This window comes from Somniosus microcephalus, chromosome 11 (assembly GCF_052327205.1).
Source record: "Somniosus microcephalus isolate GS21.2 chromosome 11, FLI_Smic_1.0, whole genome shotgun sequence".
In the NCBI taxonomy this organism is placed as follows: domain Eukaryota; kingdom Metazoa; phylum Chordata; class Chondrichthyes; order Squaliformes; family Somniosidae; genus Somniosus; species Somniosus microcephalus.
In genome coordinates, this window is record NC_140997.1 from 218,047,605 (window position 1) to 218,067,798 (window position 20,194).

At 47.1% G+C, this 20,194-nt stretch overlaps 1 protein-coding gene across 1 annotated transcript; it reads left to right on the forward strand.

Annotated features, from left to right (window-relative positions):
• Positions 1-274: 274 nt before the first annotated feature.
• On the forward strand, positions 275-19,703 carry LOC147111251 (putative monocarboxylate transporter 5; the record flags this gene model as incomplete). Its single annotated transcript, XM_086000005.1, has 5 exons — positions 275-452; positions 1,796-2,473; positions 9,641-9,852; positions 11,444-11,537; positions 19,004-19,703. Coding segments are annotated over 5 exons (1,401 nt in total), but the record flags the coding sequence as incomplete, so codon positions are not given.
• Positions 19,704-20,194: the final 491 nt, after the last annotated feature.

Sequence of the window (20,194 nt, forward strand, 5' to 3'; positions counted from 1 at the left end):
GAGGAGAGAGAGAGGTAGAGAGGCAGAGATCCTACCCTCGACTTTGAGCCTCCCAGTGTCAATATTGCCGACACCAGAAAATTCTTCACCTGGGGAATCGCAGGCTTGACCTATGGCTCCTCCCCCGCCGTGGATCACAGCATTAAACCTCCAACTTGCTGTGCCGCAGCACTGCTTAATGATAAAGCTTCTGCCGTTAAGGGAATCCCTGAGGTAAGAAATCACCTTTAACCCTGAAATCGCTTGTTCTGCAGGCCGATGGTAATGTATTTCTTGGTATCTCTTCGCAGGGTGCGGGTTTGCCTTCCTGTCCCAGGCTGCAGCTCTTAACACTACCAAGTACTTCCGCAGAAAGCTCACCACCGCCTGTTCCATTTCCCGCTCGGGGACGGGGCTCACCTTTGCCCTGGCTCCATTCCTTCAGTACCTTCTCAATGAATATGGCTGGCAAGGTAGGTGACCAGCTAAATTCTCATTACAACTCTCATTACAAGTGAATCACTTAACTCTTAAACAGATACGTATGCAGCACTAGGTAGACTGAGGTATACTTGCATTTCCACTGCTGCCTTTATTAGCTAGACTAGGCCGACCGCACGCCCCCGTTTTCCAGGGACGGTCCCCGGATTAGGTACCGTCTCCCTAGGCAAACAACGTCCCCGGATCAGGAAACCTGTCCCCGGTTCAGGAGACTCGTCTCCGGATAGAGCCATATTCATTGGTCCGCTGGTCGACAGGAGTTGGATTTTAACTTTATTTTTTGGATAAGCTGGAAAAATTCAATCTTTGTTTTTGAAACACAAATGTACAGAAACCCTGGGGGAGCTTCTCGTCCCGTTCGCTCCCGGTTTGAGCTCAGGAACGGATTCCAGGAACCGATTGAATGGAGGCGATGATGGCGGCCCCGTCTTCCCACAATGCAGGGCGGCAGAGAAACGGCCCCATCGATAGCTCAGGCCGCACTGCACTCTGGGAGATTGAGCCACCTGACCCCGTGTTTCGGCCAATAGTGACTGACCGGAGGGCAGAACCTATAAAATGTGCGGGAGCAAAGCTCCCTTTTCCTGATGGCTGTAATGGTTTGAAGTGAAATAAATTTCGGGTGGGAGGTGGCTGTTGCAACCCAGTTCCTGGTAACATACATTATTCATTATTCTACAGGGGTAAATTTGCAAAGTGAGGCCCCCAACATGAAGCTTCACTCGATAGGAGTGCAGACCAGAGATGGGGCTGCAATACTATAGGGCCGGTTGTGTGACTTAGTCGCCTGTGTAGCAAGGCTGCAAACTGGGATTGGGGCCTCGCAAAGTTACCCCTTAATGTTCCTCTAATTTTTTTTTGGGTTGCGCGGCCCCTTTAAGGGGCTGCACAGCCCATTCAGATTACCGCGTATGGACCGTTTTCCTATCGTGAGGCCGGCAAGCGGCCTGTGCCCGACCTCCAGACAGTTGTGCGGCCACGCAGCTTAACGGGAACATTGTATAAATCCCATCTGAACTCCTCAATTAGATTATAACTTGCGACCTCCCTCCCACATATCCATCATTCTACATATATAACTATTCAATTGGCTTACTGCTGGTAACTCACTGCCAAGTATCTGTTATTCTCTGTACAATTGTTCACTTCAAACTTCAAAAGTGTCGATATTTTTGGTAATGTTGTCATTGTCAACTTTGCACGTTCCCAAACTTGTTTTATTTTCCGATTTGCAAATGAAAAGAGGCCGTTAACACTGTGCCTTTTAAAGTGATTTCTTATCAAGTTAATGATTTCGGCTGCTTGTATTGTGCAGGTGCAATGCTCATTCTATGTGGATTAACACTGCACCTGATTCCGCTGGGAATGCTGAATCATCCAATTTACTTAAAGCAAGACATGGCCGTGGACAGCGACCACCAGAAGAAGCTGCGACCTCTTGAAGACAAAAGGGACACGATCACTGGCGGAGAGTCAAGGGCACAGTCTCCAATCAGTCACCATCATAAGCCTGTCAAAGGATCTCCTCTCTCAACTCAGAATGGACTGGAGGAATCGAATTCTGCATCACATGAAGAGAAACAGGCCAGTGAGCAAACCCATCGTGCTCCCGATGACTCGGCAGTTGTGCAGCCCAAGCAGCTCCCCTTATCTCAAGAACCAATTTTATTGAACCAATTGCCTTCTGCGACCCTGCCAGGCTGTAAAGTCCAAAGTGGAAGTTCAAACCAAATACTGACCACCGGTACCACGCCAACTGACACAAGACACAAGGGCTTCTGTAGGGAGCTTGGTGGCCAACTGAAGTCTGCTTTTGTTGGTGTGAAAAACCTCATTGATTTTAATCTGCTCACTAACCCAATCTTCATTATTTTCACTGCTTGCACCTTCTTCAGCCAACTGGCCTACTTCATACCATATTTTCATCTGGTAGCCAAGGCCAAGGCTTTGGGCATTGAACCGTTCCAAGCCACCTTACTCATTTCTGTTGCTGGTAAGTACTTTACTATATAGTTAGATACATGTACAGCTAGTCACGCACACACAGATAGTTCTTTCTATCCCCCTCCTGTTACTCAGTTATAGAATCATAGAAATTTACGGCACAGAAGCCGGCCATTCAGCCCATCGTGTCTGTTCCGGCCAAAAAGAGCTATCCAGCCTAATCCCACTTTCCAGCTCTTGGTCCATAGCCCTGTAGGGTACGGCACTTCAAGTGCATATCCAAGCACTTTTTAAATGCGCTGAGGGTTTCTGCCTCTACCACCCTTTAAAAAAAAATTAGTTCATGGGATGTGGGCGTCGCTGGCAAGGCCAGCATTTATTGCCCATCCCTAGTTGCCCTTGAGAAGGTGGTGGTGAGCCGCCTCCTTGAACTGCTGCAGTCCGTGTGGTGAAGGTACTCCCACAGTGCTGTTCGTAAGGGAGTTCCAAGATTTTGACCCAGCGACGATGAAGGAACGGCGATATACTTCCAAGTCAGGATGGTGTGTGACTTGGAGGGGAACTTGGAGGTGGTGGTGTTCCCATGCGCCTACTGCCCTTGTCCTTCTAGGTGGTAGAGGTCGCAGGTTTGGGAGGTGCTGCTGAAGAAGCCTTGGCAAGTTGCTGTAGTGCATCTTGTAGATGGTACACACTGCAGCCACGGTACGCCGGTAGTGGAGGGAGTGAATGTTTAAGGTGGTGGATGGGGTGCCAATCAAGTGGGCTGCTTTGTCCTGGATGGTGTCGAGCTTCTTGAGTGTTGTTGGAACTGCACTCATCCAGGCAAGTGGAGAGTATTCCATCACACTCCTTACTTGTGCCTTGTAGATGGTGGAAAGGCTTTGTGAAGTCATGAGGTGAGACACTCGCTGCAGAATACCCAGCCTCTGACCTGCCCTTTCAGGCAGTGAGTTCCAGAACCCCCGGTGAAAAAAGTTCTCCTCAACTCCCCATTAATCCTTCTACCAATTACTTTCAATCTGTGCCCCCTGGTTATTGACCTCTCTGCTAAGGGAAATGGGTCCTTGTTGGACTTGATCACAATGGTTAGGTAGGTAACAATGTTTGGATATAAAAACTGTTTATACAGCCCAGAATTTGATTGGTAGTAGCAAAATAAATCAAAACTGAAGGAATTCGCATTCTGTCATGTTTAATTATCCGTTTCATTTCCCCCTGTTCTGCTAGACACTAGAAGGCACATAAGAACAGCTGCACTGACTAGCCTGATCCTCCCTTGCGTTCTCTAGAGACAAGCTCACTATTCCTTGCTGCTACCCCCTTCATACAATTCAGACGGCCCCACTGGAACTGGGAGCTCACTACACGAGGGTGTGATCCATTGCACCGCACCACTCTCCCACTTCTAGAATTAAAATCCATATAAAGCGACTGATTATCATGGACAGATTCCAGCTGCACAGTGCTGCTGAGTGGCGCACACAGCGAGTTGATCTCTGCTTTTGCCTATGATTGTTTAAGTGTGCTATAATTGGAAGCCACAATAGTGTGAGTCGCAGAGTGGACGACTGTTCATTCGCCTGTTTGTTGTTGACGCCTCCTCAGTTCTTTGTCCAAGTTAGTTCTTTGGAGCAGGATGCCTGGATCCAAGCCAATTCCCGATCCAATAAATTCAAATGAGACAGGATCCATCAATTTTTTTTTATTGCTTTAACAATGTGTTGTAGCCGAATGAATAGAGACAGATTCACAACAGAACAATTTTCTTCCTTTGAAAAAAAAAATTGTTTTGATTGTTGCAAAGTACATGTTGTTCTAAGGTGTAAGTTAAATTAATTATCAATTGCCAGTGAGGTGTTTAATGATACAACATAGCACGGAATATGCTGTGGAGTGGGATCGTGGTAACTATTTTGATCACAACCATTACAACTTTTGGCAACAAATCTAGATTACGCTACAGAAATCACGATTCACTCTTGTTGTTCTAGCCCATTTTTAGGGTTTTAAAACCGATCTTTGGGGTCTCCCCGTCCTATCATAGAGGGTGGGTGAGATAGCTGCTACCAGGCATCTTCCAATATAAGCAATATACACACAGCGCCATGCAGTGGTGGGAAATAGATTTGCACCTGCAAAGAAAGGAGAGATATCTGGCACTTTGGGATGGAGGGATTGTACAATGAAGAGAGATTGAGTAGACTACGCCTATATTCTCTAGAGTTTAGAAGAATGCGAGGTGATCTCATTGAAACATACAAAATTCTTACTGCAGGGAGGCTGTTTCCCCTGGCTGGGGAGCCTAGAACCAGGGTTCACAGTCTCAGAATAAGGGGTCGGCCATTTAGGACTGAGATGAGGAAAAATTTCTTCACTCAGAGGATTGTGAATCTTTGGAATTCTCTACCCCAGAGGGCTGTGGAGGCTCAGTCGTTGAGTATATTCAAGGCAGAGATCAATAGATTTTAAATATTAAGGGAATCAAGGGATATGGGGATAGTGCAGGAAAGTGAAATGAGGCAGAAGATCAGCCATGGTCTTGTTGAATGACGGAGCAGGCTCGAAGGGCCAAATGGCCGACTCCTGCTCCTGTTTCCTATGTTATGTTCTTATGTTCATGACCTCAGGACATCGCAAATCACTTCACAGTTTCTGAAGTACTTTTGAAGTGTAGTCGCTGTTGTATTATGGGGAAACACAACACACAGCAAGGTCCCACAAACAGCAGTGAAATAATTGACCTGATAATGTTTTAGTGATGTTCAATGAGGGATAAAAAGTTGACCAGGAAAACTCCCCTACAAATCGTGCCATGGGATCTCTTTACATCCATTGAAGAAGGCAGATCAGACATCACTTGAACATCTCATCTGAGAAGTCCAACAATACTGCACCCCCTCAGTATGCACCCCCTCAGTACTGCACCCCCTCAGTATGCACCCCCTCAGTACTGCACCCCCTCAGTATGCACCCCCTCAGTATGCACCCCCTCAGTACTGCACCCCCGCAGTACTGCACCCCCTCAGTACTGCACCCCCTCAGTACTGCACCCCCTCAGTATGCACCCCCTCAGTACTGCACCCCCTCAGTACTGCACCCCCTCAGTATGCACCACCTCAGTATGCACCCCCTCAGTACTGCACCCCCTCAGTATGCACCCCCTCAGTATGCACCCCCTCAGTACTGCACCCCCGCAGTACTGCACCCCCTCAGTACTGCACCCCCTCAGTACTGCACCCCCTCAGTATGCACCCCCTCAGTACTGCACCCCCTCAGTACTGCACCCCCTCAGTACTGCACCCCCTCAGTATGCACCACCTCAGTACTGCACCCCCTCAGTACTGCACCCCCTCAGTACTGCACCCCCTCAGTACTGCACCCCCTCAGTATGCACCCCCTCAGTACTGCACCCCCTCAGTATGCACCCCCTCAGTATGCACCCCCTCAGTACTGCACCCCCTCAGTACTGCACCCCCTCAGTACTGCACCCCCTCAGTACTGCACCCCCTCAGTGCTGCACCCCCTCAGTGCTGCACCCCCTTAGTACTGCACCCCCTCAGTACTGCACCCCCTTAGTACTGCACCCCCTCAGTACTGCACCCCCTCAGTACTGCACCCCCTTAGTACTGCACCCCCTCAGTATGCACCCCCTCAGTACTGCACCCCCTCAGTACTGCACCCCCTTAGTACTGCACCCCCTCAGTACTGCACCCCCTCAGTATGCACCCCCTCAGTACTGCACCCCCTCAGTGCTGCACCCCCTCAGTACTGCACCCCCTCAGTATGCACCCCCTCAGTACTGCACCCCCTCAGTACTGCAGCCCCTCAGTACTGCACCCCCTCAGTACTGCACCCCCTTAGTACTGCACCCCCTCAGTACTGCACCCCCTCAGTACTGCACCCCCTTAGTACTGCACCCCCTCAGTACTGCACCCCCTCAGTATGCACCCCCTCAGTACTGCACCCCCTCAGTATGCACCCCCTCAGTACTGCACCCCCTCAGTATGCACCCCCTCAGTATGCACCCCCTCAGTACTGCACCCCCTCAGTATGCACCCCCTCAGTATGCACCCCCTCAGTACTGCACCCCCTCAGTACTGCACCCCCTCAGTACTGCACCCCCTCAGTACTGCACCCCCTCAGTACTGCACCCCCTCAGTATGCACCCCCTCAGTACTGCACCCCCTCAGTACTGCACCCCCTTAGTACTGCACCCCCTCAGTACTGCACCCCCTCAGTATGCACCCCCTCAGTACTGCACCCCCTCAGTATGCACCCCCTCAGTACTGCACCCCCTCAGTATGCACCCCCTCAGTACTGCACCCCCTCAGTACTGCACCCCCTCAGTACTGCACCCCCTCAGTACTGCACCCCCTCAGTACTGCACCCCCTCAGTATGCACCCCCTCAGTATGCACCCCCTCAGTACTGCACCCCCTCAGTACTGCACCCCCTCAGTATGCAACCCCTCAGTATGCACCCCCTCAGTACTGCACCCCCTCAGTACTGCACCCCCTCAGTATGCACCCCCTCAGTACTGCACCCCCTCAGTACTGCACCCCCTTAGTACTGCACCCCCTCAGTACTGCACCCCCTCAGTATGCACCCCCTCAGTACTGCACCCCCTCAGTATGCACCCCCTCAGTACTGCACCCCCTCAGTATGCACCCCCTCAGTACTGCACCCCCTCAGTACTGCACCCCCTCAGTACTGCACCCCCTCAGTACTGCACCCCCTCAGTACTGCACCCCCTCAGTATGCACCCCCTCAGTATGCACCCCCTCAGTACTGCACCCCCTCAGTACTGCACCCCCTCAGTATGCAACCCCTCAGTATGCACCCCCTCAGTACTGCACCCCCTCAGTACTGCACCCCCTCAGTATGCACCCCCTCAGTACTGCACCCCCTCAGTATGCACCCCCTCAGTATGCACCCCCTCAGTACTGCACCCCCTCAGTACTGCACCCCCTCAGTATGCACCCCCTCAGTACTGCACCCCCTCAGTATGCACCCCCTCAGTACTGCACCCCCTCAGTATGCACCCCCTCAGTATGCACCCCCTCAGTACTGCACCCCCTCAGTACTGCACCCCCTCAGTATGCACCCCCTCAGTATGCACCCCCTCAGTATGCACCCCCTCAGTATGCACCCCCTCAGTACTGCACCCCCTCAGTACTGCACCCCCTCAGTATGCACCCCCTCAGTATGCACCCCCTCAGTATGCACCCCCTCAGTACTGCACCCCCTCAGTATGCACCCCCTCAGTACTGCACCCCCTCAGTACTGCACCCCCTCAGTATGCACCCCCTCAGTATGCACCCCCTCAGTATGCACCCCCTCAGTACTGCACCCCCTCAGTACTGCACCCCCTCAGTATGCACCCCCTCAGTACTGCACCCCCTCAGTACTGCACCCCCTCAGTATGCACCCCCTCAGTACTGCACCCCCTCAGTATGCACCCCCTCAGTACTGCACCCCCTCAGTACTGCACCCCCTCAGTACTGCACTGAAGTGTCGGCCTAGATTAGGTAATGAGGTTGCAGCAGCAGAGCTTGAAGCCACAACCTTCTGCCTCGGGAGTGCTACCACCGAGTCAAGGCTGACCATGTGCAATCCCCTATGCTGCGGTTTGGCTGACCTCATCTGTGGAGGTATAGACAGCAGCTAGAAGTTAACCACATCCTCAAAGGGAGAAAGGAAAATCAGATGGCATGCCGTCCCTGATGCCTTCTAGTGACAGGTGTCAGAGTGTCACGGATCGAGAGGTGGGATCAGCTGCTGTTCACTTGCTTACAATGATTACATAGCCTGAGAGACGTGAAAAGTGGGGGAGCAGTGAGATAGAAGCTTGAGAAAATAGAAGTGTACGTGGGCCGAATGGCCTGTTTCTGTACTGTCAGTGCTATTCTATGTGTCCTACAAACTAGCATTTATAAAGCATCCTTCACATAGAAGAACATCTCAGGGCACTTAACAGGAAGGAGAGGAGTGCGTTGCACATAAATCCAGGCTGACACTCCGGTGCCATACAGAGGGTGTGCTGCACTGTCGGAGGTTCCGTCTTTCAAATGAGATGTTAAACCAAGTCTGTCTTTTCAGGTGGGCTTAAAAGATCCCATCACATTATTTGAAGAAGAGCAGGGGAGTTGTCCTGGCTAATATTTATCCCTCCACCAAGATCATTAAAACAGATTATCTGACCTTTTATCTCATTGCTGTTTTTGGAACCTTGCTGTGCAAAAATTGGCTGCTATGATTCCCTGCATCACAACAGTGATTACACTTCAAAAGTACTGTTATGGCTGTGAATTGCTTTGGGAATCCTGAGGTCATGAAAGGCGCTATATAAATCAAAGTTCTTTCTTTCATCTTAGAGCGCACTTGTTCAGTGCATTATAAAGTTGGGTGAAAACTGCCGGGTGCCTTATTTTATTCGGGCCTGTAATTTAATAATTGGTTTACTTTGTGTTTTAATCCACAGATGCTATTGCATTATGATTGTGATTAGCTGCAAAATGGAAGTTAATATTAATTATTTCAAATACAAGGTTAATGGCAAAATAATCAGTTTTTAAGTACATATATATACTTGAAGGGGATAAAATTGCAGGCCTATGGGGAAAGAGCAGGCGAGTGGGACTGATTGGATGGCTCTTTCAAAGGGCCGGCACAGGCACGATGGGCCGAGCGGCCTCCTTCTGTGCTGTAATATTCTATGATTCTAATAGAGGTCTTTAAAATTATGAAAGGTTTTGATAAAGTAGACACAGAGAGAATGTTTCCACTTGTGGGGAAGAGCATAACTAGAGGCCATCAATATAAGATAGTCACCAAGAAATCCAATAGGGAATTCAGAAGAAACTTCTTTACCCAGAGAGTGGTGAGAATGTGGAACTCGCTGCCACAGGGAGTGGTTGAGGCGAATAGTATAGATGCATTTAACAGGAGACTAGATAAGCATATGAGGGAGAAGGGAATAGAGGGTTATGCTGATAGATTTAGATGAGGAAAGACGGGAGGAGGCTCGAGTGGAGCATAAACGCCGGCATGGACTGGTTGGGCCGAATGGCCTGTTTCTGTGCCGTATATCCTATGTAACCCTATGTAGTAACCTTATTGCCACATACAGTATGATTCTAACTTGTGTATTTTCGTTGCCAACTTACAATGCATTACAGTCACTGACTGCTCTCCTAACATACAAGTTTTTTTTTCAGGCATTGTTGAGATTGTGGCTCAGCTCATCTCTGGCTATGTCGCTGACCGCAACTTGATGAAGAAGTATCATTACCTTAAAGTCTACCTTCTGTTTTGTGGAGCTGTCAATCTTCTGGCACCCCCAGCAAAAACGTTCCCAACACTAATGGTGTACATAGTGTTCTTTGCCACCTTCTGTGGGGGTTATCTGACCTTGTTGCTTCCAGTCTTGGTGAGAGGGAATTTATTCATCATTTTACTTTTATTATTCCTACCCCATTTAGGTTCTTTCCACCACTCACGGCACACAGTTCACCTGCCTCCTTCCAGCCCTCTACCTAAGCTGCTCAGTAAGAAGCCACTAGGAGGTATGTCTGAATCACCTTGGGTGATTTTACCTCCCTTTATGCACGTAAGCTTTCTAGCCTCCAACCGGCCACCTTAGCACTAAAAGTAGCAACACAAGTGGATGAGGCCATAAAGAGTGCAGAAACAGTACTGGAGTTCATTTTCAGAGGATTAGAAGACAAAAGCAGGGAGGTAATGTTAAATTTATAGAGCGCCTTGGTTAGACCACACCTTGGAGTTTTTTTTAAATTCGTTCCTGGGATGTGGACGTCGCTGGCAAGGCCGACATTTATTGCCAATCCTTAATTGCCCTTGAGAAGGCGGTGGTGAGCCGCCATCTTGAACCGCTGCAGTCCATGTGGTGAGGGTACTCCCACGGTGCTGTTAGGTAGGGAGTACCAGGATTTTGACCCAGCGACGATGAAGGAACGGCCAATATACTTCCACGTCAGAATGGTGTGTGACTTGGAGGGGAACTTGGAGGTGGTGGTGTCCTGTGTACTATGTACAGTTCTGGTCTCCATACTACAGAAAGGATATTGAAACATTGGAAAAAGTGCAGCAAAGATTTACAAGGATGTTGCCAGAATTGACAGGATGCAACAATGAGGAGAGATTGAGCAGGCTGGGGCTCTTTGCACGGGAAAAGAGAAGGTGAAGAGGAGACCTGATAGAGGTCTTTAAAATTATGAAGGGATTTGACAGGGTGGATGTGGAGCAAGTGTTTCCACTTGTAGGTGGGGCACAAATAGAAGATAACCACTAACCAATCAAATTTTAGGAGAGAGTGGTGAGAATTTGAAACTAGCTGTCACGTGGAGTGGTGGAGGCAGATTGTATTGACATATTGAAGGGGAGGCTTGATGCAAACATGAGGGAGAAAGGATTAAGGGATACTGGGGGAGGGGCGGAGGGTGGGCGGCGAGCCAGGTGGAAAGAGGTCCTTAGAGTGAGAGAAGGTTCAGGTGGAGTACATACACCGGCATAGACCAGTTGAGCTGAATGGTCTGTTCCTGTGTTGTGGATTCTATGTAATTTTGTATAATTCTATTTCATGTAAAGAAACTTGTCAGGAAATTGTCACCTGAGTGTGGCTCCAAATTCACATCTTGGTATTCCGTGCCGCAATAAATTGCAGCAAGCTTAACTTGAGGATCTTTTACAATAGACTGCAATGCAAATCTGTTTAAATCACGGTATGGTCGGTGCATCATTTCAGCCAGACAGCATCTTCGCTAAAATTCAACAGAATAAATTCATCCAGTGAAGTACGGCAAGTTTAAATATCAGATTTGAACTTAACAGTGAGGTCCTTGGTTGGGCGAATGTTCCAGCACTGGAGCTAGTGGACCTTACCTCCCCCTTTATTCATAAACATTCTTAAAATGTATTCATTATCCTGGCTTCAGAATGACGAAAATTCTCAACACATTTTATGTCTGAATTCTGCTTTGATTAGAATTTTTTTTTTTTAGGTTGACTTTATTGGAATCGATAGAATACAGAAAGGAATGGGCCTCTTCCAGTTCTTTGTGGGGATTGGCTGTTTGATAGGACCGCCAGCAGCAGGTAAGCAGAACCTCCTGGTGTACTCCTACCCTCACCTAAAATATGATCAGATGATGTTCGACACAAAACCCATAGTTTAGGAGTGTAGGAAAGGCTGAGGCATGGCGTTTCAGTGATTGTTGATATAATACTTTCAACTCACTGGTTGAGCAAAGATGTCTCACCTGTCCCAAGTGGATGTCCTTTCCTTACTTTGAAAGGGCTGAAAGATGTAAATGGATTTGAAAGCAATTGCTTATAAGAATACAGATTAGTTCTGTCCATAGCTCAGCTGGTTAAGGCAGTAAGTATAGCTGAGGCAGGGAGACCAGGTAGGTCCCAGGTTTGGCTCCCGGCCTGTGCTAGTTATTGAATCTCAGTTGGACTGATGGTAGAAGCACTAAAATTGGCCTGGATCCTTTAGTTAATGAGGGAGAAACCAACCAGGGTGCCAACTCCTGACTGTTATCCAGTTACCGCTCCTGGAAGTGCACGCGTGTGGATGTTGGATGAGAATAGAATTAGACTCTGTTGAGACACCCCCTACAACTGTTACACATAAAGAATGGCTACTTAGGTGAGACACTAGAGGACACCTAGCACCCATGGAACTGTAACCCAGCAAGTTAAGAACATAAGAAATAAGAGCAGTAGGCCATTCGGCTCCTCGAGCCTGCTCCGCCATTCAGTAAGATCATGGCTGATCTTCTACCTCAACTCCACTTGCCTGCACTATCCCCATATCCCTTGATTCCCTTAATATCCAAAAATCTATCAATCTCTGTTTTGAATATACTCCACATCTGAGCCTCCACAGCCCTCTGGGGTAGAGAATTCCAAAGATTCACCACCCTCTGAGTGAAGAAATTCCTCCTCATCTCAGTCCTAAATGGCCGACCCCTTATTCTGAGACTGTGATCCCTGGTTCTAGACTCCCCAGCCAGGGGAAACATCCTCCCTGCATCTATCCTGTCAAGCCCTGTAAAAATTGTGTATGTTTCAATGAGATCACCTCTCATTCTTCTAAACTCTAGAAAATATAGGCCTAGTTTACACAATCTCTCCTCATAGGACAATTCCCCCATCCCAGGAATCAGTCTGGTGAACCTTTGTTGTACTTCCTCTATGGCAATGTATATCCTTCGTTAGGTAAGGAGACCAAAACTGTACACAATATTCCAGGTGTGGTCTCACCAGGGCCCTATATAATTGCAGTAAGATGTCTTTACTCTTATACTCAAATCCTCTTGCAATAAAGGCCAAAATACCATTTGCTTTCCTAATTGCTTGCTGTACCTGCATGTCAACGTTCATCGATTTGTGTAAAAGGACACCCAGGTCCCTCTGAACACCAACATTTCCCAATCTCTCACCATTTAAAAAATTCTCTGCTTCTCTATTTTTCCAACCAAAGTGGATAAATTGACATTTCTCCACATTATATTCAATTTGCCATGTTCTTGCCCACTCACTTAGCCTGTCTATATCCCCTTGAAGCCTCTTTGCATCCTCCTAGACTGGCATAGTGGTTAGCACTGTTGCCTCACAGCGCCAGAGACCCGGGTTCGAATCTGGCCTCGGGTGACTGTCTGTGTGGAGTTTGCACATTCTCCCCGTGTTTGCGTGGGTTTCCTCCGGGTGCTCCGGTTTCCTCCCACAGTCCAAAGATGTGCGGGTTAGGTTGATTGGCTATGATAAATTGACCCTTAGTGTTAGGGGGATTAAATAGGGTGGGATATGTGTTGGTGTAGGGGTTACGAGGATCGGGTGGGATATGTGTCGGTGCAGGCTCGATGGGCCGAAATGGCCTCTATCTGCACTGTGGGGTTTCTGTGATTCCTCACAACTTACATTCCCACCTAGCTTTGTATCATCAGCAAACTTGAATATATTACATTTGGTCCCCTCATCCAAATCATTGATGTAGATTGTGAATAGCTGAGGCCCAAGCACTGATCTTTGCGGTACCTCACTAGTTACAGCCTGCCAACCCGAAAATGACCCGTTTATTCCTACTCTCTGTTTTCTGTCCGTTAACCAATCTTCAATCCATGCTAGTATATTGCCCCCAATCTCATGAGCTCTAATTTTGTTTAATAAGCTCTTGTGTGGCACCTTATCGAATGCCTTCTGAAAATCTAAATACACCGCATCCACTGGTTCCCCCTTATCTATTCTGCGAGTTACAACCTCTGACAGATTCGTCAAACATGATTTCCCATTCATAATTGCGTGTTGACTCTGCCCAATCCTATTATTATTTTCTAAGTGCCCTGTTACCACGTCCTTAATAATAGATTCTAGCATTTTCCCTACTACTGATGTAAGGCTAACTGGTCTGTAGTTCCCCATTTTCTCACTCCCTCCTTTCTTAAATAGTGGGGTTACATTTGCTACCTTCCAATCCGCGGGAACCGTTCTGGAATCTATGGAATTTTGGAAGATTACAACCAATGCATCCACTATCTCTATAGCCACTTCTTTTTAAAACCGTAGATTGTAGGCCATCTGGTCTAGGGGATTTATTGGCTTTCAGTCCCATTAATTTCTCCAGTACTTTTTTTTAACGAATATTAATTTCTTTCAGTTCCTCACTCTCGCTAGACCCTTGGTTCTCCACTATTTCTGGGAGTTTTTTTTGCGTCTTCTTCCGTGAAGATAGACACAAAGTATTTGTTTAATTTCTCTGCCATTTCTTTATTCCCCATTATAATTTCTCCTGTCTCAGCCTGTAAGGGACCCACGTTTACTTTTGCTAATCTTTTCCTTTTTACATACCTATAGAAGCTTTTACAGTCTTTTTATGTCTCTCGCTAGTTTATTCTCATATTCTATTTTCAGTTTTTTTTAATCAATTTCTTGGTTCTCCTTTTCTGAATTCTAAAATCCTCCCAATCCTCAGGCTTACTACTCTTTTTGGCAACATTATAAGCCTCTTCCTTTAATCTAATACTATCTTTAATTCTCGTTAGCCACAGTTGGAATATTTTTTCCATGGTGTCTTTATCCCTTAAGGGAATGTATATTCATTGCGGTTATGAATTATTTCCTTAAATGTTTGCCATTGCTTTTCTGCTGTCATATTTTTAAATCTAGTTTCCCAACCTACTTAGCCAACTCGCCTTTCATACCTACGTAATTTGCTTTGTTCAGGAACCTAGTTTCAGACTTAACTAAATCACTCTGAAACTCAACATAAAATTCTATCACATTATGATCACTGCTCCCCAGAGGCTCCTTTATTACAAGGTTATTAATTAACCCTGTCTCATTGCCCAGTACTAGATCTAAAATAGCCAATTTCCTCATAGGTTCCTTGACATACGGATATAGAAAACTACCTTGAATACATTCCATGAACTCCTCTTCTGCACTATTACTGCAAATTTGGTTTGCCCAGTCTATATGAAAGTTAAAGCCCCCCATGATTACTGTATTACCCTTATTACATGCATCTCTAATTTCCTGCTTTATATTCTGCCCGACACTACAACCACTGTTAGGGGGCATATAGACTACTCCCACTAGTATTTTCTGCCCCTTGTTGTTTCTTAGCTCCACCCAAACTGATTCTACATTTTGTATTTCTGAGCCAAGATCCTTTCTCTCTACTGTCTTTATTCCCTCCTTTATTATCAGGGTTACCCCTCCTCCTTTTCCATTCTGCCTGTCTCTTCTAAAAGTCAAATATCCTGGAATATTTAGTTCCCAACTTTGGTCACTCTGCAACCACGTCTCTGTAATGACTATTAAATCAAACCCATTTATTTCTATCTGTGCGATTAATTCATCTATTTTGTTGCGAATGCTTTGTGCATTCAGATATAGTGGCCTAGAAATTCGGTGGGGTTAGCGCCCAATTAGAGGCGTTAGAGGGTCTTGCGCCGGAATTATAGCTGGTAACGAAATTGCGTTGGGCCCTACCATCGGCGTTAGCCGGTAGCGCTGCGCCGGCACCGATGACGTCATCGGTGTGTGCAGCGTCCTGGTTGCCGTGGTAACCCGGCCCCAAGCCCAAATTCAGTTGCGGCCGCCTCGCCCGTGGCAGCCGCAACCAACGATTGTTGAAAGGGATGTTACACACCTTTGCGCCGGCGCATAAAGGTGGAGCGGCGGCCGGCCGCTTTCCTGGCGGCCGCCTGCCCGCACCTCCCTCCCCGGACTCCTCCACCACCCCCCCGCGGCACTGATGTGTGTGGCCCGCGAGCCCGGCTCTTCCCCGAGGTGCCGGGCTCATTTGTCGGGCGAATCGACCGGCCAGCGGTCGGCTGCAGGCAGCTCCTCCTTAACAGAAGGAGGAGGCCTGCAGTACCCCAGCCTGCCGCACCGCCTCGGGTGCCGCAGCGGGGGATTAGCGCCTCAAAATTGCACTGAACGCCCATAGTGAGGCGCAAAAACCCTCCATTAGCGCCCGCCGCCGTCTGGGCCCGGGGCAACCGAATTTTCGTCGGGCGCAGCGGCATTAACGCCAGCGCAAAATTTCGGGCACTAAAGCCCTGGCGGACCCACAACCGAATTTCTAGGCCAGTACCTTTAGCTTTAACTTTATTCTATTTTTCCCTGATGTCACTTTAGTCACTAATGCCCTATTACCTTTATTAATTTTTTTTGTCCCTGACTCGCTCTGTTTATCTTTACCCAGATCACTACTCTGCTCTATAGCCTTGACATTTCTCTTACTGCTTTTGAATTTACCCGTTCCCCCCCCCCCCACCACCTTCATTAGTTTAAAGCTCTATCTACCGCCCTAGTTATTTGATTCACCAGGACACTGGCCCCAGTGGAGCCCGTCCCCACGGAACAGCTCCCTCTTTCCCCAATACTGGTGCCAGTGCCCCATGAATCGAAACCCCTGCCTCCCACACCACTCTTTGAGCCACGCATTTAACCTTCTAATCTGCTTGTCCCTATGCCAATTTGCGCGTGGCTCAGGTAACAATCCAGAGATTATTACCTGTGAGGTTCTGCATTTTAATTGCGACCCTAGCTCCTCAAACTCTCTAAGCAGAATCTCATTCCTAGTTCTACCTTTGTCGTTGGTTCCTACATGGACCACGACAACTGGATCCTCCCCCTCCCTCTCCAAGTTCTTCTCCAGCCACGAGGAGACACCCTGTACCCTGGCACTGGGCAGGCAACACAACCTTTGGAACTCCTGGTCGTGGCTGAAGAGAAAAGTATCTATCCCTCTGACTATACCGTCCCCTGCCACTACCACATTCCTTTTCACTCCCCCCACTTGAATGGCCTCCTGCGCCATGGTCAGTTTGCTCATCCACCCTGCAGTCTTTATTCTCATCCCCACAGGTAACAAGTATCTCATACCTGTTGGTCAAAGTCAAGGGCTGAGGCTCCTCCATCACTACATCCTGGGTCTCCATATCTTCCTGACTTGCAGTCACGCCCTCCTGTCCCTGACCATTGATGAATTCTAAAGTACTACTTAACCTAAGGGGTGTGACTGCCTCCTGGAACAAAGTGTCTGGGTAACTGACCCCCTCCCTGATGCCCCGCAATGTCTGTACCTCGTACTCCAGCTCAACAAGTCTGAGCCAAAGTTCCTGGAGCTGCAGACACTTACCGCAGGTGTGGTTGCTCGAGATCTCGCTGGTCTCCACAAACTCCCACATGCTGTTGGAACATGCCTTCAGGAGAAGAGGAGCAAAGGGTGGGAAAGAAGAGGAAGAAAGTTAGATTTTAACCACAATGAAGTGATAGACATAGAAACATAGAAGATAGGAGCAGGAGTAGGCCATTCGGCCCCTCGAGCCTGTTCCGCCATTTAATGAGATCATGGCTGATCATCCAAATTCAGTACCCTGTCCCTGCTTTCTCCCCATATCCATTGATCCCTTTAGTCTTAAGAAATATATCTAACTGCTTCTAGACAAATCAGTCCAGTGGAAGTGTCTGACCAGCTGTCTTGCTATAACATATTGGCAGAGATTAGAGTGGCCTAAGAAGCATTCTATTAAAACCACGCTGGAGCGATTTTCATAACATAACACAAATATGACTGTTACGTATGGGACATGGGAGTGGCCTAGCGTCTATAGCAGACAAGCATCTGACTATTAACTAGGTGGTGAGTCATATGGCTACATCACAATCAGACTTGGTAGTGGGATGAGTCTCCTCAGTCCTGAGACTGCCTGTCACTCCAGTCTTCCTACCTCAATTTTCTCTTCCCCACCCCATTTTCAGTCTGCTTGACATTCAGACTGATTCCCTCAAATGAGTGAGTTTCCTCTTTGCAAAGCTAAGGGCTCCCTGTCACTCAGCCTCACTGCTTCAGTTGCCTGAGTTTCCATAGTTCCAAACCCAGGACTCCCTGCCTCTCTAACTCACTGATTCGGGTGGGCGAATTTTCTCCCTTCTCTGCTTGGTTTAGAGAAGCAATGTTGCATTGGTTGTAGCAAAATATAGTGCTACCGCACTGATACCTCACAGCTTAAAGGGTTAAATTATGAGGACAGGTTGCATACACTTGGCTTGTAGTCCCTTCGGTATAAAACATTGAGGGGTGATCCGATCGAGTTGTTTAAAGGATCTGATAGGGTAGATAGAGATTTCCTCTGATGGGGGAATGAGGGGACAAAATCTTAACATTAGAGCTAGGCCATTCAGCAGCAAAATATAGAAGCACTTTTCACACAAAGGATGGTAGAAATGTGTAACTTGCCTCCCCCAAAAGGCTGTGGATGCTGTGACAATTGGAGTTTCAAGACTGAGATCGATAGATTGTTGTTAGGTAAGGGTATCAAGGAACAGTGTTGAGGTGCAGGTCAGTCATGATCATTTTTTTTTATCCCTAATTGCCCTCAAGAAGGTGGAGGTGAGCATGAGTGTCTTGCTAGGCCATTTCAGCGGGCAGTTTAGAGTCAACCACATTGCTGTTGTGTCTGGAGTCACATATAGGCCAGACCAGGTCAGGACGGCAGATTTCCTTCCCTAAAGGACATTAGTGAAACAGATGGGTTTTTACAACAATCCAGTCGTTTCATGGTCACCATTACTGATACTAGCTTTTTAATTCCAGATTTATTTAACTGAATTTAAATTCCACAACTGCCGTGGTGGGATTTGAACTCATGTCATAATCAATCATAATCAACTTTATTGTCATTGTTAGTGCACAAGTGCAGTACAACGAAATGTAGGCTTGCGGCTCCCGAGAGTGTACGTTTAGATTAAGACATTTAAATATTCAACATACATTTGGTTTGTAATACATTAACATAAACATAACCATAATAAAGTGCATTGGCAGATGCCACGATGCCACTGTACTCCTATCTAATTGAATGGTGGAGCAATGGCCTCCTCCTGTTCACATGTTCCGATCAAAAGTAACTTATCCGCTGTTTATAATCTTCAGAAATCATACATTGAAAGCTGCAAAATTACACACCAAACAGGTTTTTGATTTGTGTAGAAGTTTTTTAAATTCCTGTTAGTCAGCTAAAGTCCATTTCTCTTGTTCTTAGGCGCTCTTTATGACCTCACCAAAAATTACGACGCTTCGTTCCAGCTGGCTGGCTCTTGTTACTTTGTGGCGTGCCTACTTTTATTTTTTGTTCCACTGGCTGAGCGAAAACTGTCCAAAGAGGCTGAAAAAAGAGTAATGGAAGACTCCGACAACTTGGCTCAGGAGAACGTTCTCCCGCCATCTCCTGAGTGCTCACCTATGAAGAAGGAGTACTTAGAGCTGGAAAGCATGGTCTGAGGAAGGCAGTGCCTGGAGCACCAGACCCTTGATTTTGCTACTACCGGTGTCCTCAGTTGTTCAGACCTTTAGATGGTAACAGAATAATAAATGAATGAAATCACTTATGTCCAACTGAAAGTAAGAGGCGGTTGGCTGTCAGATATTTCCATCTATCACGTTGAGGAGAAACTGGAAGTCTGATGGATCTTTTGGGCTGGACTTTTTCATATTGATTTCAGACCAATCAAAGTTGGAAAGAAGGAAAGCAGCACTTTATTTAAAAATTCATATTGAATACTGAAGAATATAATAATTTCAACGGAGCAATATTTCTGATATTTTTTGGATTATAACTTTTAAATGAATGTATTTTACAACACATAACCCAGGGACTGATACGAATGAGACCATCAGTGTTGTTGGAGAGTTGAAAAGAAAGTTTTAATGGATTGACGGTGACCAGAATATTTTCAATAAAGAAATCTTGTGGAGTTCAGAATTAATTCCAATGTTGCTATTAGCCCCATTCTGGGATTATCGTATTATCAACACTGGGAGAGTTCTGAGAACACATCACCTAACCTCCTAGCTGGGAATAACACATGACATAGCAAAAATGATACCCTAAAAGTAATTGGGGGCAAATGCATATTAAGTAAAGAACAAATATAAAATTGCTAAAGACCTAAGTGGAACAGAGGGTTAGTGAATCAATGTCAAGGAATGGGTAGGCATTGATTCAAAGCCCAAATCTAGTTCTGTTAGGGATGAAACATTGATTATCTACTGCTTGATGCACTACGGTGTTGCTCACTAATTTATATGGCATTTGTTCCTTTTTATTTTACCCTCTTTATAGTGCCTTGGGACATTTTTTCTATCGTAAAGCTGCTGAATAAAGTCAAGTTGTTATTGGTTGGACTCTTGCCTTTGCCCTCGCCTGCCTTAGTGCTCTGTGATTGGAAGTAGA